Below are 26,523 nucleotides of genomic sequence, written 5' to 3' on the forward strand. Positions count from 1 at the left end.
CATAGAGCCAAGCTTAAACCTCAGTAAAACAGGAAGGGTTGGAGGTCATCAAATCTCAGTGATAAAGGACTAAGACTCTAATGGTTAAAATTCCCAAAGAAATAAAGGATACTGGGTTCCATTCTCCCCACCAATTAAAAGGCATTATTTCTCAGTAGCTTCCTTTTGTTTCTCCTCCAAAGGAGGTATTTAACTTGATCGTAGGGAGTTTTACCAGTGTAAGCCCTAAAAAATGATTAGTGGACTTCACAGATAAATAGTTTAGAAACAGTGATTTTCCAGAGTCCAGTAAACTGGAAGAGGCAACAGACTAGAGAGAATTTGGGAGACTTGAGACTGAACTTAACGTGCCCTCCCCAGAGAATAGAGACCCAGTGGCTGAAGAATAAGTTATAAGTTATAAGAAGCTGAATCTAGACTGGGCAGCTAGGTGGCTGGCCTCAAGACACTTCTTAGCTGTGTGACCCTGGGCAAGTCACTTAACCCTTTTTGCGTCAGGTTCTTCATCTGTAAAATGAGCTGGAGAAGGAAATGGCAAATTGGTCCAATGTCTTTGCCAAGAAAATCCCAAATGGGGTCATGAAGAGTCAGACATGACTCAAATGATTGATAACAACAACGGAATGTAGAGCAGAGAGCAGATGACCAGGAGTCATTACTGATAGGCTGAGCTTCTGATTGCCACTGCCTTACTGTGTCCTCATCCTGGCACATAGTGGGCACTTTACAAGTACTTGTTCCTTTCTCCGTTTCCTGAGTGGAAGGCAATTATGTTCCAAGCTAACTGAAGAGAAGGTATAGGACTGTTTAAGGACTTGGGTCCTTCATTGTGAGCCTGGTCAGATAAATGTCCATCTCTTTTGTCAAATAGAATGACCCTGACTCTTCTTGGGAGCTGGGATAGTCTGGGAGGCTTAGGTACATCAATTAGAAAGAGCGTAGGGAAAAAAAAAGAAAAAAAATAAAAATAAAAAAAAGAAAGAGCATAGGCTCTAAAGTCTGAGCCTAAATTCAAATTCCGCCTCTGACACTACCTGTGAGAACTTGGACAAGTCACAACCACCCTGAGCCTCACTTTCCACATCTGTAAAATAAAGGGTATGGACTAGATAGGTGACTTCTAAGGTCCTTTCCATAACTTTGATCCTGTGAGATGTCAACAAAGGACTTTGAAATCTTATAGGAAATGGCTAGTTGTATTACAATAATATTAATTATGAAGTAAACAAAAGATGTTCTCATAATCAGATGCTTGTCACATGAGAAGGAGTATGACTGCCCCTCCCAGGGAAGGAATACTTAGGGCTTCTCCAGTGGAGATTTGATTTAAAAAAAAATAGTTGATATTATACCACCTTAGAGATTTCAAAATTCTTGAAGCTCATTTGATTCTTCCAACAATCCTGTGTGGTTGCAGGTGAAGAAATCAAGGCTCAAGAGAGGTTAAGTGATTCAACTAGGGTCACACAGCTAATAAGTGTCTGCAGCAGAGTTTCAACTCAGGTCTTCCTAACTCTCAGCACCATATAGGCATTAAGGTGGTGCAGTAGTGTTGGATTGCAAGTCAGGAAAATGGGGAGTTCAAATTTTGCCTCAGGCACTTGTTAGCTATGTGACTGGGGGGTAAGTCAGTGAACCTTTCTCAGCCTCAGTTTTCTTACCCATAAAATGGGGATGATAATAATAGTGTAATAACACCTACTTTACAGGGCTGTTGTAGGGGTCAAATGAAATAAGATGCAGAAAGTGCTTTGTAAACCTTAAGGTGCTATACCAATTCTAGCTATGATACTATTTCATAGTAATGGTTGTGATTAAAGTCTTTTGGGGAACCAGAAGTCACTGAACTTGAATCCTAGCAGCTTTTCTTTTTAATGGCAATTTATTTAAGACTTTTTTCCCCTCTAATCCTCATTTGATCTTTATCCTTTCCTCAGTACCCAGCATCTTATAACATCTTTTACACTAAAATAGTGCCATTATCATGGGATCTTGATTATATTTTTATTATATTTTAGCTAGGATAGTGATTGACAAGTTCCAAGGTCATTCTTAAGTAGCAGAGCTGGTAAGTGAACTAGTCAGTCTTAATTATCAGCTCCTTTGTCAGATAAGAGTCAACTGTAAGCAAGTTAAGCATTTATTAAGCACCTATGTGACAGGCAGTATGCTAATTCTTGGGAACACAAAGCATAAATAGTCTCTCCCTTTAAGGCACTCACATATCTAAAGAAGAAGAGGACATTCAAGCAGTTATGTTCAAACAAGATATGTACAGGATAACTTTGGAGATGATCTCAGAGGGAAGGCACTAAGATGAAGGAAGACAGGAAAATGCTTCTTGCAGAAAGTGGGATTTTAGCTGAGATCTGAAGGAAGTTACAAAAGCCAGGAGGAGATGGCAATGAGAAGGAAAGAATTTCAGGCATGGAGAACAGCCAGTGAAAATACTCAGAGTAGTGAGATGGCATGTCTGGTGGAAGGGAAAGCAAGGTGGCCTGGATTTTAGAGTACGTGTAGGGGAGGAAGACCAGAAAAAAGTAGGTCAAAAGCCCCGACCTTTATGTGTAAATCATGTATCCATTTTGACCTTGTCTTGGTATATGGCGTGAAATGTTGGAGTCAGGATGAAGCATGCTATGTGCCTCCAGAGAAAGAACTGATACTGTCTGAGTACATACTGAAGCATGCTATTTTTCTCCCTTCCTTCTTTCCTTCCTTTCTTCCTTCCTTCCTTCTTCTTTCTCTTTCTTTCTTTCTCTTTCTCTCTTTTTCTTTCTTGTACAAAATGACTAATAACATGATTGCACATCTATAAACCATATTGGATAGCTTACCGTCTCAGGGAGCAGGGAAGGAGGAATAGAATTTGGAACTCAAAACTTTAAAAAAAAAATTTTAATTATTTTAACATGTAATTGGGGAAGAAAATACTATTTTTTAAAAAGCCCCAATCTCTCAGGGGTCTAGGAATTCCCACTCAGCTTTGGCTGTATTGGGAATCAAAGGAAACCTCCCAGGTTCTCTCTTCCTCTGGCATCTCCCCAGGGACTGAAATGGGCATTGCTGCGAGCTTGGTCTATTTGGAGGAATGCAACTAAACTGAGCCAGGGGGTACAGAAAAGGAATAGAAATAGCTCTGATGAAGCAAATAGGTTTGGGCTCCTCATGCACCTACTTGAAGCTGGTTGGCTAAAGATTGTCTCTGAGGGGACCCCCCAGAGGATCATTCTGCACATCACCGGGCCCTAATTGTGGGAGTTACAGCTGTTCTGATCATCTTGTTTTAAAGGCTGTACCCTAGGTTGCTAAGAGATCCTTTATAAATAATTCTTGCCTTTGTCACTTAGCCGTCCCTTGGGAGTTGACTGTCCCCAGGTGCAACCCAGAGGTCATCAAAGAGGCCTTCTTTGGGGAAGGGTTTTTTGGGTTGTGAATCTCTCTATCTCTGTTATTCTGGATAAGTCCTCATATATGGGGATAAGAAGGAATTGATACTACACTCTGGGCAATGAGCTTTGAACTACAGCAAAGATTCATTCTTAACCGGGTCAAAGGTTAAGGGCACGGGAGGATCTCATGTTTTTGTCTTGCTTTGTGCTCGGATGACACGGTATTAAGTTGCTAGCAGCTTCTTTAGAAAGGCAGAGCAAAGTTAATTTAATGGTTCCTTTGAGAATGGAATAAAATGTAGCGCTGCTATTTTTCTCAAGAGACATTCTTCTGGGGAGCTCAGAGTGCCATCACTGACAGCATTTTGTTAATCCTCCCAGGGGTCTCTTAGGAGGCAGCAAGCTGGAAAGAGTTTTGAAGACCTAGTTACATATAGCCTTCACTGCTAGTTTTGGGAGGGAATGTTTTATTGGTGGTTTTTTTTCTTCTGTCATTTCCAATTTGTCCAGTCATTTGTCATTTCCAATTATGCTGCCCTCAACCTCTCTTATAACAAAGAAGCGCAGTACTTAATACCCAGTGAGCACTTAATAATGTTTTTTTTCATTCATTCGTGGAGGTACACTTAAGCCAAACAAATGAAGAATTTGACCATAGACACTCATAACCTTGTCCTTTCCTACCTTTCCAGTTTTCTCACTCCACTCTCTTCCGTGGACCCTACAATTCAGTGACTGACTTCCTTTGCTGTTCTTCCTACAAGATACTTCATTCCCTGACTACACACTCACTGGCTGTCCCTAACGCCTGGAATTCTGTCCCTCCTTTTATCTCCTCCTCTTGGCTTTCCTGGTTTTCTTCAAGTCTCACCTAAAATCCTACCTTCTGCAAGAAACATTTCTCGGTCCTCCTGTCCTTTCCTAGCGCCTTTCTTCTGGGATTATTTTCAATTTATGAGTATGTATATGCATATGTATATTTGTGTTTTTGTATACATATATATACAAGCAGAGGAATTGGCTACACAAGGAATTAGTGGTAAAATTACAAGTAGATTGTCTCTTTCCTCACTTCTAGCTTCATACCTTTTGCTCTTTAGGCAAGAGAACCAGAATGGGGTAGGGTGGTGCTTGGGGGCAGGGAGGTGAGGGGTGAGTGGGTTAGATCCTCTGGATGCTGTTATTCATCCCTGTTCATTCCTGATTTAATGCTTATGCCTTCTAGTGGCATCAAAGGGAGTGAAATTAAATTGTCTTGCCTTCTGGATTCTCTCTCCAGCTTTAGTCATTACTTGGAGCACTGTTATTAAAACTCTGCTAATCTTAAGGCCTGGAGGAGGGTGATGAGAGGCCATGACATTGCAGTGTGATGGTAAGGGAATGCTGAATTTCCATGACAGTACAGCTCAGGGAGGGTGATCCTGAAACATAGTAACGATGGGTGGTCATCATTAAAAACCTTTGGAATGGGATGTATTGAGCTCTAGGAACTTAGTGTGGCGGGGGAAGGAAGGGGAGGCTGGTGTGGCATGTGCATGTGTATATCTGCCATCAGGACCACTAAGACCACAGCACACGAGTATTCCTGGAAGCCCGGTTCCCTATATTAGCTTATCGTGCTCCTTCAAATGGGCAGTGCTGCACCACTCCATTTTGTAGGTTCACCTGCGTCTTTGTCTCTGAGCAACACCTGGTGCCCAGTGAGTAAAGTTCAACTGAGACTGAGGATACTTTATCACTGCAGCTGCTTCTGGGCAGATGTTCAGCCTGGCAACAAGAGAGGCCCTGGGTGGGCCTTTTTTCAACATAAGGCAATAATAAAATGGACTCATTGAAACCCAGTGGTGTCTCAGGCCTGAGGAGTTTTCCTGTATTTTGGACTCAAGAGTATCTAGAATGGTATCCCTCTAGCACTAATTCTTTTTTTGTTTTCCATTTGGCAGTCTCGATGAATCCTTTCTCAGGATAATGTTTTTTTAAATGTGTAAAATAAAATACAGAGATTACAAAGGAAATCAATTCATCAAAAAAATTTTAAATTATGAAAATATTTTTTAAAAAATTCAGGAATCCCAGATTAAAAATCCCTGCTAAAGGACCTGAGCTGGCTTATTTTTTAATTTCACAAACTAGAGAACTAAAGCTCAGAAGGTCAAGTTCTTTTCCCAATCCCATACAACTGGTTAATGGAAGAAGTAGGGCTAAGATCTGTTTCCTGAAATAAGATCTGTTTCCATAATACCAGGTGTCATAATATAGACACAGGAGACTTGCTCTGAGGCCATATGCCTTCAATATGAAGACATTAACAACTATGTGGGAGGCAGTATTTGATGGAAAGAGCTGGGTCTGGAGTCAGAGGACCTGGGTTCAGATTCTGCCCCTGCCATTTGCTACTTAAATCGTATAACCTTTGTAAGTCTTGGTTTCCTCATCTTGTATTAGGAGGGCAGAGTTTATAATTTCAAAGAGGATCATATATATGTCTGAAAGGTTCGGAACCGCTGGATATAAGAAACTCTCAAAGTAGGAGGCAGAAGAATCAAAGCATATATTTAGGCTGCACAGTAACCAACCCATGAACCAGCATCCCCATTTTGACATATTGATCAAAAGCTTCCAGGCCCAGTAAGTCCGCCTCACAAGAGTAACCAGGAGGCCACAGAGAAGCATGATGGTGTAAAGCAAAATCATATATATGCTTTCCCTTTACGGTAAAAAGATTACCCACTGGCCTCAAGTCCTTGTTCAGCTTCCTCCTGTAGGTCAGCTCTGCTACCAGCAGCTTCGGCTTCGGCTGTGGCTGTAGCTGTAGCAGCCTCTGGCTCTAACGGAAGCTGTTTTTAACCATCCGGCTTCTGCGGGGGGTGTAAGGTACGTCGGGGAAAGCACAGGTTCTTTCGATCTGCTTAAGCAAGGTGAAGGGGTTGACCGGGAAAGCACAGGTTCTTTCGATCTGCTTAAGCAAGGGAAGCAAGGTGAAGGGGCCGACAAGCTTACTCCAATCCAACATACAAACAGCATTCAGTTCAGGGGACAAAGCCAGACTAGTCAAGGGCACTTGTTGACTAAGTGCTAAGGAGCCCATTTTTGGTTACCAACGCACATCTGTACAAGCAAAGGGGTTGGGCAGCATCTGAGGTCCCTTCCAGCTGTGCTCCTGTGAACTTTGATCTCCTCCATCCTGCGCTTTTCCCATTCATTCAACACTGTGATGAGGTGGTTGTGCAGGCTGTATTCTGGTTTATTAGATCGAGGTCTTTTTGCCACTTTCTATGTCTCAGCCCCAATCCTCCCAACCCTCCACGTCTCTGCAGATCCTCTTCTCTAATTCATAAATTACTCTAGTTTCCTTGAATTGCTCAGATGTCACCTCTTACACGAAGCCTTTTTTGACCCCTACCTAAGTTGTTAATTCCCTCTCACCCTCTTGAAATAAATGGCTTTGTTTTAATTTTAGATATTATTTATTTATTTGTTTACTAATATACTTTTTATTTACTTACTTATGTACATGGCATCTGCTCCTTCGCATGCCTGCCCCCCCCCCCGCCCCCCACCATGTAAGGGCTGCGACTATTTCGCTCTTGTCTTTGTGTCTTCAATGTCTAGAACATTGTTGTTATTCAGTTGTTTCAGTCGTATCTGACTCTTTGTGCCCCCATTTGGGGTATTCTTGGCAGATATACTGGAGAGGTTGGCCATTTTCTTCTCCGGCTCATTTTACAGACGAGGAAACTGAGGCAAAGAGGATGAAGTGACTTGCCCGGGTCACCCAGCTAGCAAGTGCCTTAGACCAGATTTGAACTCATGAAAATGAGTCTTCCTGACTCCAAGCCTGGCACTCTATCCACTGTGGTCTCTGGCATTGTGGATAGTATGCTAGGTCTGGAGTCAGGAAGACCTGAGCACATAGTTAGCACTTAATAAATTTGTGTAGCTTTGAATGGAAGATTAACTGTGTGATCAGTTTTCAGGGCACTGCATCAGATGCTCTAGAACATTGATTAATACTTTTTGGTCTCAGGACCCCTTTACACTCTGAAAAATTGAAGACTCTCCCAAAGAGCTTTTCTTCATGTAAGTTATCTATGGCTATTTACCATATTAGAAATTCAAATATATTACTATTATGATGAAAACGTTTTTGACCTTGTGGACCCCCTGAAGGAGTCTTGGGGATCCTCAGAGATGTCAAGATCATGCTTTGAGAATCACTACTGTTGAAGCTTTATGGGACACAATCATGGTGATGAGAGTCAAGTTGACCTGACTTTGATGTAGTACTTTTGTATTCCCCCAACTCATCAGATCCTCACATCCAACAGGAGGAAGTGGGTAGGAAAGTTGGCAGTCTTATTTTATGGATGGCAAAATTGAGATGCTAAGACCTTAAGCGACAGACTCAATGTCACATTGAAAGCAAAGCTAGGACTAGATTCCAGTTCTCTTGAGTCCTGCCTAGTTCCAGGTTCCTTCTGTTAGACCATTATAATGGAACTCTTCCCTTCAAAGAATAAATGAATAATCCAGGGAGCCTAATAGTCTATACCAATCCAGCATTCTGGGAGGAGATAGAGTCCAAGATATATTCTGGGGGTCAGGGGGTGTCAGTGCTGATAGAGATCAATGTTAGCTTCTATGACAGTCTTCAATAATGAGCACTATGGGACTATGGGGCTACGCTTGATTAATTCATCCTATATAGCATTCAGTACAATATGCTATATGGGTGAGCACCCAATAAATAGCCTTTGATAACTATGTTTTATTTGGGAATACTTTCGTAAAGCATTTGATTGACTTGGGCTGCCTCTATTTCCTTCTAAAGTATAGTTATCTCTTCCACATTTTGGAGGTTAGGGGCTTGGCACCCCTACAATCTGGAAAATCTGTGTAAAATTTTTTGGCCTTCTCCTTGGACCAGAGAAGAAGTTTGAACTTCTTCTTTTATGGGGTGTTTACAGTACCTTATTGTAAAATTTGGGTTAAGTATTTGGTCATAGGTTCTGTGTTGTCTACTAGCCTTCATGTGTCATCTGCAGCTTCCACAAAACTCCCCAAAAATTCCCATTTAATTTCTTATGCTAACCCATGATCAAAACCACAATGAGGAAAGTTATTATATGGAAAGGATAACTGTACACAGAAATTCAATTCCTTCAGGGCTTCCCCAGGAGTGATAAGTAAAAATTTATTAACTTATCGGCCTTGTTATTCATCCCTTATCAGTATTCTTTGTCCCTGTGATTGGAAGATAAAACCATGAACTCCTCCAATGGAAGGGAACAGGACTGACCTCTCATTTCCTCATTTAGCTACCTTCATTTGGGAGATGGAGTATATGGGGGTAGTTTAAGGTCTAAGACTACTTCTCTGCTTGTGTCTCAGGAGCCAGCAGCCAGTGGGATCTAGGGGGACTTTTATTCTTGGGTCCCTGAAGACATTCAAGTATCATTCTAGGATAGGTCTCTCCTATTTGGAGGTCCTTTTTTTAGGTTCTAGTTGGAGACCTGTCATGCTTTCAAGCCTTATATTATTCTTCTTTTGTCTCTCTAGAATGGCCGAAAAGCTTCTTCAGTAAGCAGCAATGCCAGGATGCCTGTCTCAGTCTCCTTACATCAAGATGCAACCCAGGAGCGTCCAGTGAGCTTGGCCTCTATCACCTCTTCGTCAGGCTCATCCCGGGACAGTCAGGCCATGGAAGAGCCAAATGGAACTGGACCTGTGGTTGAGGGCGAGTCTGGCTCCCCCCATGCCTGCCATATCCCCAATAGCCATAACAATTCCAGCAGCTGGCTGAATCTGAGAGGATCCCTAAAAGGCTCACCATTTAGCTCCCGGTCTACAACTGGGCCTGGACATCACAAACTGAATTACCTGGGCCGAGTGGTGAGGGAGATTGTAGAGACAGAGCGCATGTATGTACAGGACCTCCGAAGCATCGTTGAGGTGAGCCACTCCTTCAGGTCCACTTGCCTATGTAGTCACTGTTATTTTTTTGCCCTGGATCATTATGGAGTGAGGGATAGAGCATATGTCTCCAAAGTAGACCAAGGGGCTTTGGCTTCTGCAGTGTCTAGCTGGTTTCTCCACTAGAAAGGAAAAACCTTCTTGAAGGTTTATTCACAGTAATTCTGCTTTTCAGGACTAAGATTCAGGAGGAGGAATAGAGCAGAAAGCTTAGCCCACAGATGCCTTATTTATCTGAATTTACTGAGACCACAGGTCTCCGATTTTCCCCCTTTGTTTCTGTGGCTGGTCAGACCAGGAAATTGGGTCATTGGAACAGCCTGTAGACTCCTGGGAGCAGCAGCATCAGAAAGGCAAGAGAAAGGGGTGGAACTGAAAGGGAGACATCCAATAGATTGACTGCCCTTAGAGTCGACATGGTGGCTCTCAAGTTAGTATTCTTTAGGTGTTCCCAAGGAATAAAGCTGGGAAGGGGATCTATCAAAATAGAAGAGGGAAATAGGAATGAAGTGATACCCAGAGTGTACTGTGTAGTGGGAATGGTACCGTGTTGTCCTCAACTCACTTCCCCCATGACAGGATTACCTTTTGAAGATCATTGATACACCAGGGCTGCTGAAACCTGAACAAGTCAGTGCACTCTTTGGGAACATAGAAAGCATCTATGCACTAAACAGGTGAGTGACAAGCCAGGAGCTCTTTCTTCCTAGGCCTCTCAGAACTCTGGTTGGGGCAGGGGTAAGTGGCACCGTGTTGAATGAAGAGTTTGCTTTCACTCCTGACCCCCCCTCATTGGTGCCTTTTCCTTTCTGCCTTGTGCTTATTGGTTTTCCCACCTCTGGGATGGACCTGGTTCTGCCAGTACAAACTCCTTCAGGGAGCTGTGAGCCCCACTGGATACTTGGAAGGACCTCCCTCTTTGGATAGAGTCATCAGTGTGATTTTTGGTTGACTTTCTCTGTAGGTTGAGTGGGGCTTCTTGAAGGCCCCCTAGACCATCAGTTGATAGTGCATTTCTTCTCCAGGGATACCTCTTTTTCTTTCCTCTATCTTTTCCCCTTTGCTTTTGTGTCAACATTCCCTCTACATCTTCCACTGGTTTCTAGACGAGCTAAATAATCCTGGTGGCTCTGTGAGGACTACTTAGTATATTGTTGGGAAATACTGAAACTTGAAATGTTTAAGGGTTCTATTAGTTTGTCTGTGATCTCTTTTGTGGAAGAACATGATTAAAGGTGGGGAAAGAGGAATAATAATGTTCTCTATCTTGTGTCTGAGGAACCCAAGGGAAAGGGTCCTAGAGAGGAGAAATTGAGTGAGGTTTAAATAGTAAGACAGGAGAATCTTCTCTGCGTTCTTCGGAAGGAAAGGTTATTGCGGCTCTGGAGAAAAGGGCCGCCTCTGAGGACAGGAAAGAGATGGTATTTGGAAGAACATGGGACCAATGGAGAGGAATACATTTAGGGGAGACACAGGAAAAAATGTCCCTGGGGTTACTTGCAGTTTTCCTTTGACTAGTTATAACTGAACCTGAGCTTGTGTGTAGAGATTCATGCCCTGAAATGCTAAGCCAGGAACGTTGATGTCTATCCCAGGGACTCTTTTTTCCTTTCCTTTAATCTTTCCCTTTGTGTGTTTGACTCCTTTTGCCAGCGCTGGAGCAGTATTCCTTCCTGAAGGTGGGTAATTATATCCGTCCCCTCTGCCCGTCCTGTTTGCTGCAGATAATTTCCCCTCCCTCACCTCATCCTGTTGTGCAGTGTTGGCTGATCTTTGTGATTCTTGGCTGTGTAGCATTCACTGGGGGTTGAAAGCCCCTCAGGCCACACAACATGACTTACAAGGCTGGATGTTTCTCTGGAGCATGTTAATGACTGGGGAGGGGTAATTGGAAAGAACTTTGTCATTGGCCATGCCTTAGAAGCAGCTGCAAAGAAGTGGATCCCAAATCTGATGACTTATCTCTCTTCATTCAGTCAGCTGTTGAAAGACCTGGACAGCTGTAATTATGATCCGGTGGCTGTGGCTAATTGCTTTGTAGAAAGGGTAAGAACAGAACTCAGCATGGTTAATCAAGTGAGATAATATACATAAAGCTCTTTGCAGACCTTAAAATGATTGATGGTGGTGGTGGTGGTGGTGGTGGTGATGTTAGGATGATGGTGATGATGTTGCTGGTGATGCTGGTGATGCTGGTGATGATTATGTTGGTGACGGTGATGATGATGATGATGATGATGGTGGTGGTGGTGGTGGTGTGTAGAAAATAACAGCGAGACAAGACCTGGGTTCAAGGTAAATTTAGGGTATGGATTTATTGGATAAGTGCGCGACTACCTGGAGTACGCACTCAAATCAGGTAGTCCCAAACTGAGGGACTACAATGCTTATAAAGGCAAAAACCACAATTACACAATTAGGGAGGGTCGCTAGCAGAAGCAATGACTTACAGAAGCAAAGATCAGCCATTGGTTGAATTCATCAGCTCAGAGCTAATTTCAGAATATGGCAAGATTCAGGGGTGAGACCATCCTGTGACACAGGGTGGTCAGCTTCCTAGAATGGGTGGCCCTCTTAGGTTGTGATCAGTTTCCTATAACTGGGTGGAGGGTACGGGGCAGAATTTCCCAGAAAGTAACCCCTACTTGATCAGCTATGGTCTGAGTGGAGGGACCTAGCTTGGTCAGCAGAATAGCTGCACAATAACCCAGGGTATGGGCCTATTTGGTAACCAGGGGGTTTCTCCTTAAAATAAACTTATGCCCTACCCATAAACTTATGCCCTACCCTGCAACTGATCCTTGCACATAATGCTGATATAGAGAGAATATACAGAATGCCGAATCAGGAGAAAGGAGGGGTCAGGGGACTAGCCTTGGGCAATCTACCCAGACTATGCCTTAAGCTGTTTCAAGCCATTTCAGGCTGTAGGGCAGAGACAAAGACAAGAATATAAAAGGGTTAATGGTGGGCTTCATTTGGGTGTAACAGTGGCAGCTGCCTCTAGGGTAGTACAGTGATAGAGTGCTAGACCTGCAATGAGGAAAACCTGAGCTCAAATTTGGCCTCAGAAAGTTATTAATCTTGGGCAAGTCAATTGACCTCCTTGTACCCAAGTTTCCTTATCTATAAAACAAATAATCACAAGAGCACCCACTTTTCAGGGTTATGGTGAAGATAAAGTGAGAAAATATTTGTAAAGAATTTTGCAAGCTTTAACGTGCTATATAAATGCTGCTCTTACTATTACTACTACTACTACTACTACTACTACTACTACTACTACTACTACTACTACTACCACCACCTGTACCATTCCACTGGGATATGGAGAGTGACCATAACTCTTGGTAGTAGGCTACTAAGGGGAATATTTGTGGTCTTAGGGAAAATAACATTGCCTTCAATGAAGAAGAAAGGCGTAGTATGGCTGCACTGAGAATAGGGCCAAAGACTCTTGGAAATTGGATGGAGCAAAGCACACTGGGAGGGTCATATGACTTGGGTGGGTTTATGTTCACAGCCATATTAGACAATCCTCTTTTCTCCCTTTCTTTAGAGCCAAGAATTTGACATTTATACCCAGTACTGCAACAACTACCCAAAGTAAGTAACTCCGGGATGGAAAGGGGAGGGAGATTTGAGGAATAACCAGACTAGTACCATTTTCTTCTACCACCAACATTGCCACTCCTGCCCTATGATTTGCTCTCTTCGTGATGACTTCCTTCTCGTTATAGTTCAGTGGCAGCCCTCACTGAATGCATGAGGGACAAACACCAGGCCAAGTTCTTCCGGGACCAACAAGAGGTCTTGAAGCACTCTCTGCCCCTAGGCTCTTTTCTGCTGAAGCCGGTCCAAAGAATTCTCAAGTACCACCTCCTTCTCCAGGTTACCTGCACTTGGGCTTCATCTCTATGGTCTGTTGGTGGGGTGGGGTGGGGTTTTGTGTCTGAGGCCTGATCAGGACAGGGGAAGGCAACACTCAGGTAGGCAGCAGTGTTCTCAGGAGAGAGATCAGGAACTTAACATTCTCTTTTTCCTCTGTAGGAAATTGCCAAGCATTTTGATGAGGAGGAGGATGGCTTTGAGATGGTTGAAGATGCAATTGATACCATGACTTGTGTGGCCTGGTACATCAATGACATGAAGAGGAAGCATGAACATGCTGTCCGACTCCAGGTGCCTAGGCAGCTGGAAGGGAGGACGGGAGGTCAGAAGGGAGAAAGACTGATGGTGTCAAGAGGCAGGCCAATGCATTTGGTCCTCTTAGGGCTGGAAAGCGGTAGAATCTTTACCAAAATGACCTAAAGGAGAGAGAAGCAGGCCACACGCTGGTCCTGAGGTGGATGTTTGACATCAATATCTTTGATATGAAAAAATCACTTTTCATTGTAGTGACACAGCTAGTTAGAGTAATAGAGAGAGTGCTGGACGGAGTCAGGAAGGCCTGAGTTTGAATCCTGCTTAAGAAACTAGCTGCCTGACCCTAGGCAATCACTAAACCTTGTTCAGCCTCAGTTTCTTTATCTGTAAAGTGGGGATGATAATAATAGCCCCTACCTCCAAGGGTTGTGGTGAGGATCAAATGAGATAATATTTGTAAAGTGTTTCGCAAACTTTTGCAAAAAATACAGAAATGCTGGCAGTTATTATTATTGTGCTGTTATTGTTATTATAATGACTGACCACATTTAGTTATTTCCTCTAACCCAGAGTCAAGCTATGGCTCCTGAGTCTTGCTAGAAGGGGAGAGCTAGACTCCTGCCTGCTGCCCTGATTCCCTTTGCAACTCTACCTGACCTGCCGGAGGCAAAAGGATCTTTAGAATCTGATGTGGGACGTATCTCTTGTCTGCAGGAAATCCAGTCACTCCTGATCAATTGGAAGGGGCCGGACCTGACGACCTATGGAGAGCTAGTCTTGGAAGCCACTTTCCGTGTGCATCGTGTGCGGAATGAGAGGACTTTCTTTCTCTTTGACCAGGCACTGTTCATTACTAAAAAGCGAGGAGACCACTTCGTCTACAAAGGTCACATCCCGGTAACCAGGCTTTTCCCTCCCTCCCAGCCTAGGCTAGGACTCCTAATCTGTCTTCTTCTGGTAGGGAATCTGACTGTTCATTTTCCTACTTCAGAGGATCCATGGGTCCAGTTTGGAGCTACCTCTGTTGTGGCTCTGATTCTCTTCATTTCTGTCCTTCCCAGTCTATTCCTTAGAAATGTAGAATAGAGACTTCCCCATAGTTTATAAGACTTCTCAGGTTGGTTTGATTCTCTTCCTAGTGTCTAACGTGTTTTTCTCTTTCTCCTTCCCTGGATCTTTAATAGTCCTCCTCCTTGATGCTGATTGAGAGCACCAGAGACTCCCTATGTTTCACAGTCACTCACTATAAACACAGCAAGCAGCAATATAACATCCAGGTAAGGAGGGGAGGGTGGGAGTATCATGTAACACAGGGGCCAAAATGGAGAGGTTGTCTTTGCAGGGCTCAGAAGGGACACTGTGCATGTTAGTGCTGCTTCCTTATCTCTTGGCACCATTTCTCAGTTGCCCCTTCCCCTTGGATTTTTTTCAGGCCAAATCAGTAGAAGAGAAGCGTGCATGGACTCATCACCTCAAGAGGCTGATCCTAGAGCATCACCATGCCACTATTCCCCAAAAGGTGAGGGGATCAGAGAGGAGCTTAGGACTTCCTGCTCTCCGTGGGAAGGAAGCATTGTGGTCACTGCCTCCAGAAGTTACTGTAATTCTGTTGTGGTAAAGGATCCTGTGGGTTGGAGGGGGAAGACGACAGATGAGCAGTTATCCCTTCCACATTAATGGAGTTAGGGGCGCAGTGCCCCTGCAATCTGGAAAATTTACAGAAAAATTTTTAGCCCTCCCTTTGTACCAGAGAAGAAGTCTGAATTTTTTTTCTTTTATGGGGTGTTTACAGTACTTTACAATTTGGGTTAAATATTTGGTCATAGGCATATTTCATGCATTTCTAAGTTTCTAAACTTTTTCTGTGTCATCTGTGGTTTCCACAAACTCCCCCCAAATTCCCATTTACAGTAATTTCTTATTCCGACCTGTAATATAGTGAAACCACAATAGGGAAAGTCACGATGTGGAGGGGATAACTGTAGATACATGAGTCCTTGGCGAAGTGCTGAGCTGTCCTTTAGGAGTGGTCAGAGTGTGTGTTGCGGGTGTTGTGCCAGATGTTTGCGAATAACTTATTCCTTTTCCTCTTACTCCAGGCTAAGGAAGCCATCTTGGAAATGGACTCCTATTGTAAGTCCCTGCTTGACTCTCTTGTTCCTGAAGGTGTATGTCAGTGTATCAGCTTATAGTATGGGCAGTCTTTATCTCTACCTCCTGTTACCTGGCTTGATTTGTGGATCCCTGTGTCCTATGAAGCTTAGAGGACCGAAGAGCAGCCTTAGACATGAGAAAAGAGTCAAGGGAACATAATGACAATGGCAGCCTATTGTTAGTAATAGGTGGATGGCATTACCAGTCTGCCACCTTCTGAAAGGCATTGACTTTAAGAAATGAGAAGGGGCATTAGCAGCATCTAAGGTACTAAGACTGAGGGAAAAGGGGTAAAAAGGAGACTGATGTGTGGAGATTGTAGAAGATAGAAATAGCAGGGGAAAAAGTGAAATGTTTTATATTTTGTTTGTAGACCCTAATCAATACCGCTACAGCCCAGAAAGGCTGAAAAAGGCTTGGTCTTCTCAAGATGACATGCCCACACAAGTGCGACAGCATCGGCGACAATCTGGTAAGGACAAAGATAATATGCAAAAATCATACTGCTGGCCAAGCAGGCTAGAAGATGGATGGATGGATGGGTGGATGGATGGATGGATAAGTGAGTGAGTGAGTGAGTGAAATTAATTAAAAAGAATTTATTCAGCACTTACTGTGTATCAGGCTCAGTGCTAAGTAACGGTGTCACAAATAGAAAAAAGGGAGTCAGTGCTATCAAGGAGCTTACCCTCTTAATTGAGGGAAAACACATAAAAGAAAGTTCACCTGCAGGACACAGATGGAAAGGCCCAGAAGTTAACATGACTTAAGCGCTGCCACTACTGACCTACTCCAGACTTGGCCTTGGCCACTGAGATCTCTACAACTAATTATTTAGGGTTGTTGCTCTATCTTTCTCCCACTGAAATCAAATGTGATCAAGTTGACAGCTGGGAACATCATCCCCCTGCATGGTACCTTTGCTCATGTAGGCCAGGAAAAAAAATGGAATAAATGGAGTAAAAGTCAAGAGATCTAAGTTCTAGTTCTGGCCCTAACACTTACTAGCTGTGTACAGGTCACTTATCCTCTCTGTATCTCAGTTCCCTTGTCCACAAAATGAGCAGGTTGCATCAGGTGATGACTGTAATTCCCATCCACCTCTAACATTCTCTGATTCTAATTTACCTCTGGATCCTTCTCTCCTCATGAAGATGGGCAAGCTACACTATTTACTGTCTTTGAGCTTAGCACTCCCATATTTCTGGGCCCCTTCTTAGCTAACGCACAAGTTAAAGTATCTCCAGGGCAAGGGAGGAGTAGCTTTTCTGACATCACTGTTGGTCCCTGGCCCATTCCTGGAATGTCAGGGCAGTTAAAGGGACTGGGAAAAGTAAGTCAGACTTCCTAAAGTGGCACCAAATCGAGACAAGAAATATTTACTTTGGATCTTGGGGGAAAATTCCATTATCCCCTCAGATTATTCTCTGCCTGGGACTATGCTCCATTGGTTCATTCGAATAAATGCTCTCTTTGAGAAAAGTTGCATCTGCTTTTATTGTGTCTGTTCACACTATTTATCCAACTACTCCCTCCTCCAAAGAATCCTTCTGATGCTGTTATGTCAGAGTTGAATTTGATGGTATCTTATTCTGTCTGCCGAGCTGAGTTCCTGACTGTGCGTGTGTGAGAGAGACAGAGACAGAGACAGAAAAAGACAGAGAGAACGCATGCACACTTGTTTTTTTTCTTTCTTTCTCAGTTTCTACTCTCAGCTCTACTTAGCCAGAGCTCAGGGACAGATCTGGCTCAGGCAGGGGTCCCACTACAGTTTTCCACTTGATGGCAGATCAGACATTAGCTTGTCTTAAAAGATAATTGGATCCAAAATTTCCGGAATGAGCAGGAGCCAGATCTTGGCTTCACTTTCAACAAACATTTACTAGGCTCTGGTTGCCTCTGCACAATTCACAAACACTCACATATCCCCTTGAGGATGTCTATATTTGACCCTTGGGCTTTATTTCTCTTTGGAACCCAATTGCTATTGGCAACTTTTTTCTTCTTTCATTGAGGCTCTGCAGTAGAAATATACTTTGGCTCTTAGCTTAATTTTGCTTGGCCTTTGAAGCAAATACAAAGGTCTTGGAATCAGGAAGAACTAATTTCCAATCCTCCCTCAGACTCACACAATTCCTAGCTGTGTTAAATTAATTGCTTAACCTCTCTCAGCCTCAGTTTTCCTCATCTGTAAAATGGGGATAATCCTAGGACTTCATTGACAGGGTTGTCATGAGAATCAAATGAAATATTTTATGCACTTTGCAAACCTTAGAACATTAGAAATGTTAGCTATTATTATCTTTATTGAGGGAAGAGTTTCATTTATGCAAAAAAAAAATGGAAATCACAATCTTTTAATAGCAACTTCCTAAAAGGTCACAAATTGTGAGTGTTACTCTCTACCTGTGTCATGCTCTGTATGTATAGCTCTGCATTTAATTTTCTCCCTTTTCTTTCTAGAAATGTACCATGTTTATTATCGTTTTTTTTCTCCCAGCATCTTTTCAACCCTGCTTTCTATCTCATTGCTGCTTCCTTAGTACTGTCCTCTTAACATGCAATATGTGTGTCTAACATGTCCTCTGCAGTTTTTCTACCATGGACCAGATTTACACTGGCCAATTTTGGTGATAAGATAGTAATAGGACCATCATAGCAGAAGAAAAAGACTCGTGTACAGGAAAATCTCAGCTATCCTGAAACTTTTGAGGATGTTTTCCTGATGATTTAGGGTTTCCTTCTTTCATCACTGAAACTTGTTTTAGACAGTCCATTGGATTTTTTTAAAGTTATCTCTCCCCCTGCCCCCACCCCCCTGACTTCTTAAACAGGGGCCAAAAAAAAGGGGATAGTTTTAAAAATTTTTATCTTTTCTGTTTCTTCTTGTTCTCGCCTATCAAGTGTTTGTCAATCACTCTCATTAAGTATATGGTCTTTATAACATCTATTTTTGCCTACTTTGAGGCTAGTTTTAAATCCCTTTCTTTGTTCCCGTGGAGGAAGTCTCTTGACAAATTGTTTTAGTTACATTTTACTCTTCATTTTTAAGTTTTTGTCATGGTGGTTGAGTAATTTTCTATTTTTTATTCTTAATTTTAAAAACAGATGAGTCCATATTTTATAATCCTCAGAAGGCAAGCTAAACAAGTTTCTATTTGTTTTTTACTTATACAGCAATTGATTTTATTTTTTCCTTTGGGTCAGTGATCTTCAACAGATAAAAGTTTTTTACCTTAGATCTATAGGTAAAGAGAGGGTAATTCCTGTTGATATGTGGGCCATATAGAAAATTAATGGGCAATAACTTGTATCTCCTACTTATACCCATTGGGCAAGGATGAGAGTTGGGTTAAGGGGTCAACTAAAGGATAAATTCCTCCAGAAAAATACTAGTTGCCTGGTAAGCCTCTGGTAAGTCATCTTTTTCTGAAGTTCAAGTGGTACCAATCATGTCCTACGCAGTCTGGTCCCACTGATTTTATTCTTCTATTTCATTCATTAAATTCACTCAAACTTTATTGTCATTGTAGAAAAGGTATTCAGGCCTTTGAGGACATACCTTTTAAAAATTATTTTATTCAGATATTTTTGGCCTTGCAAAGGTAACCAGCAAGGGATAGTGTCACCTAATGGAGGTATTTGTTTTTATCCTATCCCTAGAGCCTGGTCACCCCCAGTACAATCAGGAGATACTCCCCAACGGGCTGCACAGCTCCATGATGCTGGGCCTTAAGGGCCGCAGAAAGTCGGGTGCGAGCTCTGCTCTGCAGCTTGGGGCTCTGTGGCGGGTGCTCTGGGAGCTGTGGGTGCTGGGCAGATGGGGTTGTGCTAATAATTTTGACTTATAGAACATGGAATTGAAGGAGGTAGTGATTTTGAGGTAAAGTGAGGAATTCATATGGCTGGAACAGTTATCTAGCCAGTTAGCCCACAAGGAGAGAATTGTAACTTGGTTCCCATTCTTGCTGTCCTAGCAGCACCAGCAAAGATTTTAAAAATCAGGCTGAGTGCCAAAGATTCCTTCTGTATACGTTGGAGGGAAGGGTTCACCATGGTCTCCACTTTTCTAGTCATGAACACAGATTTATAGGACTGACCCTATTATTCCCCCATAAGTACATTTCCAGATGAGATATATATCTGTCCCATAAGAAGGAATAGATGTTGTCTTGGGGCCGAAACCCTGTTATGCCAAACCCTGTAGGAATGACTTGAGAACTATACAGAAGCTATTCTTTGTGCTACTGTGGAATGCTTGTTCAGGCAATAAGGATTCTGGGAGAAGAGGGAAGGTGTAGACTCCAAGCTGGTGAGAGGGGCTGGTAGCATTCTAAGCTTGGGGCTAAGACTGGGTAGAATTCATTTCCTTGGATTGTGGCTGACTTTACCAAATGTACTTAACTCTCCAGAGCCAACCAAACAGCTTCTCAGGCAGCTTAATGAGAAAGGTGAGTATTTAATGTCCCAACTATTCCCCTACTGGGATCTTGGGGGTAGTATGCGGGGAGGCAGAGAAGCCCCTGCTCTATTCACAGTCCCAATGAATGGTAATTAGGCATAGACACTGTCGGCACCCTGTAAGGATAGAGGAGACCAGCAGGAGCACAGATTGACAAGAGGGTAGGTTTATGAACTAGATACTTCCAGCTTTTGGTCTCTGCTTTTCCACTGTGACCCTGAGCAGGTTCATATCCAGTTATAGGCCTCTGCTGCTTCATCTGTTTAAAGGAGCTAACAACTGTTTCCTAGTAAGGAACTATCTTTACTTACTCATAGTGAGGAGTGGGTGGTTTATGCTCTGGTCCTGAGGTGATAAGAGTAGGCAACTTGAACATCATTAAGAGCTCATGGCTGTAGTGCTCTAACCTGTATCCCCATGATGTTGACTTTACTTGCTATCAGTAGTTTCATGGACATCCTAGAAGCTGGGATGAGGATCCCTAAGATGGTCCCTAAGTCATACCCTCAGTTCCTGTGGTCTCCCTGGCTTCCATAAAGAGGTTGCTTACTTGGCTTACCTCATCTCTTTCTTTTTTTTTTTCCTCCTATGTGTTGGGGATCTGATGATGGTGGCAGCATCAAGGGTATCGGGTCTCAAGGTAAGACCAAAGAGCGGACTGGAGATGGGATACAGGATGGAACAGGGAATGGGCTTACAGGTGGGTAAGGGTATAGATACTAAGAGTCTATCCCCTATCCCGTTAGCTACCATTTCTTTTATTTTCCCACCACTGTTTTCCCTTCCCATGAATTGTACCAGGGTGGGGTATCTTCTATGCTCTGATTCTGTTCTTTTTCACATACCTTAGTCCTCTCCTGAGGCTGTACCATTGTAGCCTATGCTTGGGGCTAATGCTCCCAAGTAACATGCTTCATAAAAATCTTTCCTAGGTCCTCTCTGCCCTGTGCCCCAGCTTCTCTCTACCTTTTCTCCTCTACCTATCCCCAGCCTTATATCGAGTCCCTGGTTGGTACAGTGGGATAGACCAGTTACTACCACTTGCATGAACCCACCACAAGTTGAAAGATTGGGAGGTAGTTGAGATTCCAGGTCACGAGAAGGCCATGTTTGTACCTTAAACAGCATGCAGGTAGCGCTGGAGCCCTCCTGGACTTTGGGCAGCTGCCCCTTACAGGGGAGCAGCAGTCTGAAGCCGAAGGGGCTGCTCAGGAGGAAGTGGTGGAGGAGGAGCAGGCCCTTCAGAAGGCCTCTCTGGAGGACCTGACTGTGAGCGATGGCAGCAAGAAGGGGGCCAGGGCTGAGCCACAAGGTTCAGAGGAAGAGGAGGAGGAGGAGAGTCTGGTGGTAGCTGAGCAGGTAGCCGACTTTGCCAGCTCCCTGCTGGCTGCCCTCCACTGCTGGCACTATCGAGCCAACGCTTTACTTTTCTCCCGGGGCGCTATGGTGAGGTGGTCTCTTTGATCTCCCTTCCTCTGCATGTTCCCAATGCACAGTGAATGTCTGGCTCAGAATTCCTACCCTTCCCTTCCTCCCTAATCCCAAACTTGGGTTCTTTCTGTGTCTCAATAATCAGTATATCCATCTCCTCAATAGCTGTTTTACCCTGGTGAGCCCCCAGCATGCTCTGCTTTGCCATCTGGGTTAACTTCATGCACTATGTGATGAACAAGACTAACAGGCAAGGGGGTGGTCTGGGTTGAAATGGGGAGAGTGGGAGATAACACATTGCCAGGGTGGCATTAAAAAGAAGGTTGATATTTTTTTTTGAAAGATGAATTTTCTAGAGCAAAAGGCTCAGGGGCTGTGTCTACTTTTATCTCCTAGTTTCCTAGTTCAGTTCAGCTCTAGAACTCTTTGGTCCTAAAGCTGAAATTCTAAGTTAGCCCAGCAACTCGGTAGTTCAGAAAGGTATAGGGGCCCCTTCGAAAAAACACTTGCTAAGTTAGCTCTCTAACTTCCCTCTTTGTAGACCAGGGTTTGGTATTGATTCCTTCTCTCTGTTGCGTGCAGGTTAAAGGCAATGACGAATATGAAGTAGCCAAAGGCTATAAAAGGCCCAGTGGCCAGTCTCTAACGAGCCCTGAGAAGCGCATGAGCTTTGAGTCTGTCTCTTCCCTGCCAGAGGTAAGTACTTGGTGATGAAATGGCAAGGTAGGGCCTGGTCAGGGACACAGGCATTGTTAGAGGAAGCACCACAAAGGTTTCATCCGGCTACTTGGAGGAGTACCACCCACCCAACCACTTGGAGACCTATCAGGGATCCCTGGCTTTGTGGTTGAGACTCAGCAAATATCTATTAAATGCATATTCTGTGCAAGACACTGCTCTGATGATTAAAAAATATAGGTCGACCTCTAACTCCTTATCCACCCAAAAGAAACTGATGCTCAGAGGATGTGACCAAATCCCCAACTTGCACATCCTTGATAGAACTCTAAGCTTGAGACTTTTGTAACTATTCCATACTGGAGACTCTGGAGTCACAGGGGAGGTAGATGAAATTTTGTATCACCTCCACAGCTTTGAGCTACAGTCAGAGATCCCCATCCCACCCCCAAATCTACACAGCCCCAGTAGTAAAAGTGCAGAATGGTGAAGGCTTTAGTAACTGCTAGAAAATCCCCTTTCACCTTCACTATGGCTGTCAAGGCTTTAGTGTGGAGATTAGAGCAGGAGTTACCTACTGCATGTTGAGATGAATAGATGTGGGTGGGTTACTAAGGACTCCCCCCCCCACCCCCATCCCTTCCCACTTAATAGTCTCTCCTGGGGGTTTGGGGTGTTTGGAAACATGTGCCTAGGCTCCTAGCTGTTAAGCGTGTCTATCTCACCCAGCCCCTTTCCCCAAAGTATCAGCTCTCCCTCACCGCCTTTGTGATTGTGATCTCCTTACTCCCAACCTGTCAACTGCTGTAAGGAAGGTCTGTCGCTGGACCGTGAGGATGCCAGGTTACTCCTCCCTTAGCATCCTCTGAAAACGAGCTCATGTAATTGTGTGTTTCAGGCTGAACCAGATACAGACCCTGACACCAGGCAAGGGCTGTTTCCAGACGTGGAAGGTAATAGTGCAGAGGTGATGCAGTCAGACACAGAATCACCATGCATCCTGGAAGAGCACCACCAAGAAGAACTAGGGTCTGATCATCCAGTCAAAATGGTTGACCATGTAGTTGCCGAGAGCACAGAGGACCTTAAAAACCTCAGCAGTGAGGAAGAGGAGGAAGTGACAGTGCCAGAGCCAGAGAGCATTCTGCCAACATCCGTGCTGGACCAGGCTAGCATCATTGCTGAAAGGTTTGTCAGCACCTTCTCCCGGCGCAACAGCCTGGCTCTGGAGGATGGCAAGGCCAGTGGCTTTCTGACTCCCCGGCTGGTTAGTCGGAGTAGCAGTGTCCGGAGCCTTGATGGCATTGAGAAGGGGCCAGCCATCCACTGCAGCACCACAGACTCACTCAGCTCCTTGCTGCCCCTAGAAGCAGACTTTGATGGTGGGGTGACCCCAGAAAATAGCTCTACCCTCAACAGGGTTGTGCCTCCAAGCCCCAGCTGCTCAGGAGAACCTGAAAGGTTCTTTAGCAAAAAGGAGGACATGCTTTCCACCCGAGACCGACTGCTACTTGACAAGATCAAGAATTACTATGAAAATGCGGAACACCATGATGCTGGCTTTAGCATCCGGCGCCGGGAGAGTCTTTCCTACATTCCTAAGGGCTTGGTAAGGAACTCTGTGTTCAGGTTCAATAGCCTTCCTAGGCCAGAACCTAAACCAGTGGCCCCTGTTGGGCGCAAAAGACTAGATAGTTCCCGACCTGCTTCTTGGACTCTCTTTGATCTCCCTGGACCAGGCCCAGCTGGTTCTAAGGATCCTCCCCCCATCACTGATGCTGAATTCCGCCCATCATCAGAAATAGTGAAGATGTGGGAAAGAATGGAGTCCCCTGGGGATATCTGCAAGAACCCGGCAGAGAGGAACAAGATGGAATCAAGCCTGAGCCAGGAGAATGGCTTTGACCTGCATGAGCCACTGTTCATCCTAGAGGAGCATGAGCTGGGTGCTATCAGTGAGGAGCCAGTTGGTTCCTCCCTAGAGGGCATCACCCTCACTGATCGAGCTGGCCCTGCCCAGCTGGCCAGGGAGCTAAAGGAGCTGGTAAAGGAGTTGAGTGGCAGAGATGAAGAGCTACCAACTCCACTGCACCCTCACATCATGCAGCTCTCCCACATGATGGATAGGGATTTGACTGAGCGTGTCAAAAACAAGGTCTACCAACTGGCCCGTCAGTATAGTCTCAGGATCAAAAGCCATAAGCCTACAATGCCTCAGCGAAAAAAGGTAGATCCAGAGCAAGAGAAGAATCTGACCTTGCCTCACCTGCAGGAGGAGATACGAGAGCCACCTTGCAAAGGTACAGGAATGGTTTATGGGAGGGACACTTTTCTACCAGTTGACTCCTTCTTATGAAAAAGTATAATCCTTAAGGAGCTTTTGGAAATGCAAAGTACTGCTGGTGGCTGTGGGGCTGGAATGGCCTTTATTTCTTATATCAGCTACCCAATCTTTTTGTTTTGCATTTCCCTGCTTTATTTCCTTATCATTATATGACTCTTCCTTTTGTTCTGTCAAAGTTGATGTGGAAATGGTAAACAAGAACAAAATAAAACATTAAGCAACTAGCCCACATATATATATATATATATTTGACAGTCATCAATCAACTCATTCCCCTAACAGCTAGCAGTAAAAAAAAATCCCTAATTTTCCTACTTCTTTATCTTACTTGGGACTCATTTTGCTGTTCTTTTCCCCATAGGTAAAATGAAGCCATTATTGTCCCTCTCAAATAACGAACAAGTGATGGTCCTGGAACATGGTCCCTCCAAGGCCTCCTCAGCAAGGGAGAAATCACCTAGACGCTTCTACAGTCCTTCTGCTGGCTCAAAGGCCACCTCTCCTGGAGGCTGGACATCTAACCGCAGTCCCCTCAGTCCTGTTGACACAGAAACTTTCCACTGGCCAGATGTCCGTGAGCTCTGTTCAAAGTATGCTTCCTATGATGAGGCTACTCAAGCTGGACGAGGCCAGCGCCAAGGCCCTCCTGTCAACCGGAGCCTCTCGGTACCAGAAAATATAATGGAGCCAACCCCAGTGGGGAAGGTGAGTCGCTGTTACAGCCTAAACACCCATACGAGTAGAAGAAGCCAAGAGATAACCCAGCCTCAGCCTCATAAGGATCCGTTTTTACTTGGCTCCTCCCAAATGCCAGGGCAGGATGTAGATGAAGCTTTATACCTCACAGCAGACTTGACCCTGGAAAATAACCGGAGAGTCATTATCTTGGAGAAGGGGCCACCGCCACTGGTAGGTGAGGAAGAGCAAGACAGCTATGTGCAAATCCAGTCCCCCACCTCCCAGGAAAAGATCTTGAAGGCAACGGTAGAACGAGGCAAGGCTTACCAAGAATCAGAGGAGTTCCGCTGGCAAGGAGAGGGGGGCTGGGGCTCTCAACAAGTAGGCCAAGGGGATACAGCTGATATGGGCCAACAGGGCCGAGTGAGAAACCTGAGGGAAAAATTTCAGACCTTGAACTCAAATGGTTGAATTAGGCTCCTTGGGAGTGAGATGGGGAAGTGCTGCTGGGATGAAGGAAGAGCTATACCTGTGCGTGATGGACCTTCTCAAACTTCCCTACCTGCATCCCAACTCCTCATAAGCCTCGACTTCCCCAATCTGCCTGCCTGTCTTCTGACACCAGATTGTTTGGAGTAAACCTTTGGCAGTTCTTTGCCCTCTGTCTCTCTTCTCCCTTCTAAGCAGGCACTAGTGCTGATGGTATCTTTAGCACATGCTGTGGCCTGCTGCCTTGTGCTGCTGGCTGAAAAGCTCCCTGGGGGATGAGACCATTGTTATGCCAGGAGAACCGGACTCTATGCTGTTACAGTCAGAAGCCTGTGTGGGCTACTTCTCTTTTATGTTTTTCTCTTTTGGTATAAGACCAGATATTTAAGCTCACTTCTCTCCAGGGAGAGGTGCCCACAGGCCATGGTCTGCATCTTGCCAGCCACTGCCAGGCTGAAGAGTGTACCCAGAAGAAAATGTGGCTCAGAAGCACTTCCTTTATCAAATGCTCCCATTCCAAGCATTCAGGCAGAAAACAGAAGTCTGGGACTTGAACAATAATTTATTACTTTCCATCCTGTGGGGTGTGTATGTATGTGTGTTTGTGTGTATGTGGTTTTTTGGTTTGTTTCCTCCTTCCCCTTTCCTATTTTTAAGAATGTAATTGACTCAGTCCAGGTACTTTTGAGGGTTGCTTTGCTGACCCAATGGTTGTTTCTAATGTACACACATTTTATCCCTTGCCAATGGTGCAATAACCACTGCTGACCAGCCAA

At 44.3% G+C, this 26,523-nt stretch overlaps 1 protein-coding gene across 5 annotated transcripts in view; it reads left to right on the forward strand.

Annotated features, from left to right (window-relative positions):
- The window catches only part of PLEKHG3 (pleckstrin homology and RhoGEF domain containing G3), a 52,136-nt gene extending 25,613 nt beyond the window's left edge, over positions 1 to 26,523 (forward strand). For 2 of the 5 annotated variants that reach the window (XM_036735507.1, XM_036735503.1), the window contains 17 exons: positions 8,952 to 9,344; positions 9,945 to 10,042; positions 11,342 to 11,411; positions 12,925 to 12,971; positions 13,106 to 13,256; positions 13,416 to 13,547; positions 14,226 to 14,408; positions 14,696 to 14,788; positions 14,944 to 15,030; positions 15,611 to 15,644; positions 16,039 to 16,137; positions 20,078 to 20,116; positions 20,745 to 20,827; positions 21,253 to 21,573; positions 22,141 to 22,254; positions 23,135 to 24,536; positions 24,942 to 26,523. In XM_036735507.1, coding sequence (XP_036591402.1) covers positions 8,991 to 9,344; positions 9,945 to 10,042; positions 11,342 to 11,411; positions 12,925 to 12,971; positions 13,106 to 13,256; positions 13,416 to 13,547; positions 14,226 to 14,408; positions 14,696 to 14,788; positions 14,944 to 15,030; positions 15,611 to 15,644; positions 16,039 to 16,137; positions 20,078 to 20,116; positions 20,745 to 20,827; positions 21,253 to 21,573; positions 22,141 to 22,254; positions 23,135 to 24,536; positions 24,942 to 25,729 — 4,095 coding nt within the window. In that variant the 5' untranslated portion in view covers positions 8,952 to 8,990 and the 3' untranslated portion in view covers positions 25,730 to 26,523. The remainder of the gene's footprint in view (positions 1 to 8,951; positions 9,345 to 9,944; positions 10,043 to 11,341; positions 11,412 to 12,924; positions 12,972 to 13,105; positions 13,257 to 13,415; positions 13,548 to 14,225; positions 14,409 to 14,695; positions 14,789 to 14,943; positions 15,031 to 15,610; positions 15,645 to 16,038; positions 16,138 to 20,077; positions 20,117 to 20,744; positions 20,828 to 21,252; positions 21,574 to 22,140; positions 22,255 to 23,134; positions 24,537 to 24,941) is intronic. The other 3 variants (XM_036735505.1, XM_036735504.1, XM_036735506.1) reach the window with 3 other exon arrangements.

The sequence above is a fragment of the Trichosurus vulpecula genome, chromosome 8 (genome assembly GCF_011100635.1).
Source record: "Trichosurus vulpecula isolate mTriVul1 chromosome 8, mTriVul1.pri, whole genome shotgun sequence".
Lineage (NCBI taxonomy): Eukaryota > Metazoa > Chordata > Mammalia > Diprotodontia > Phalangeridae > Trichosurus > Trichosurus vulpecula.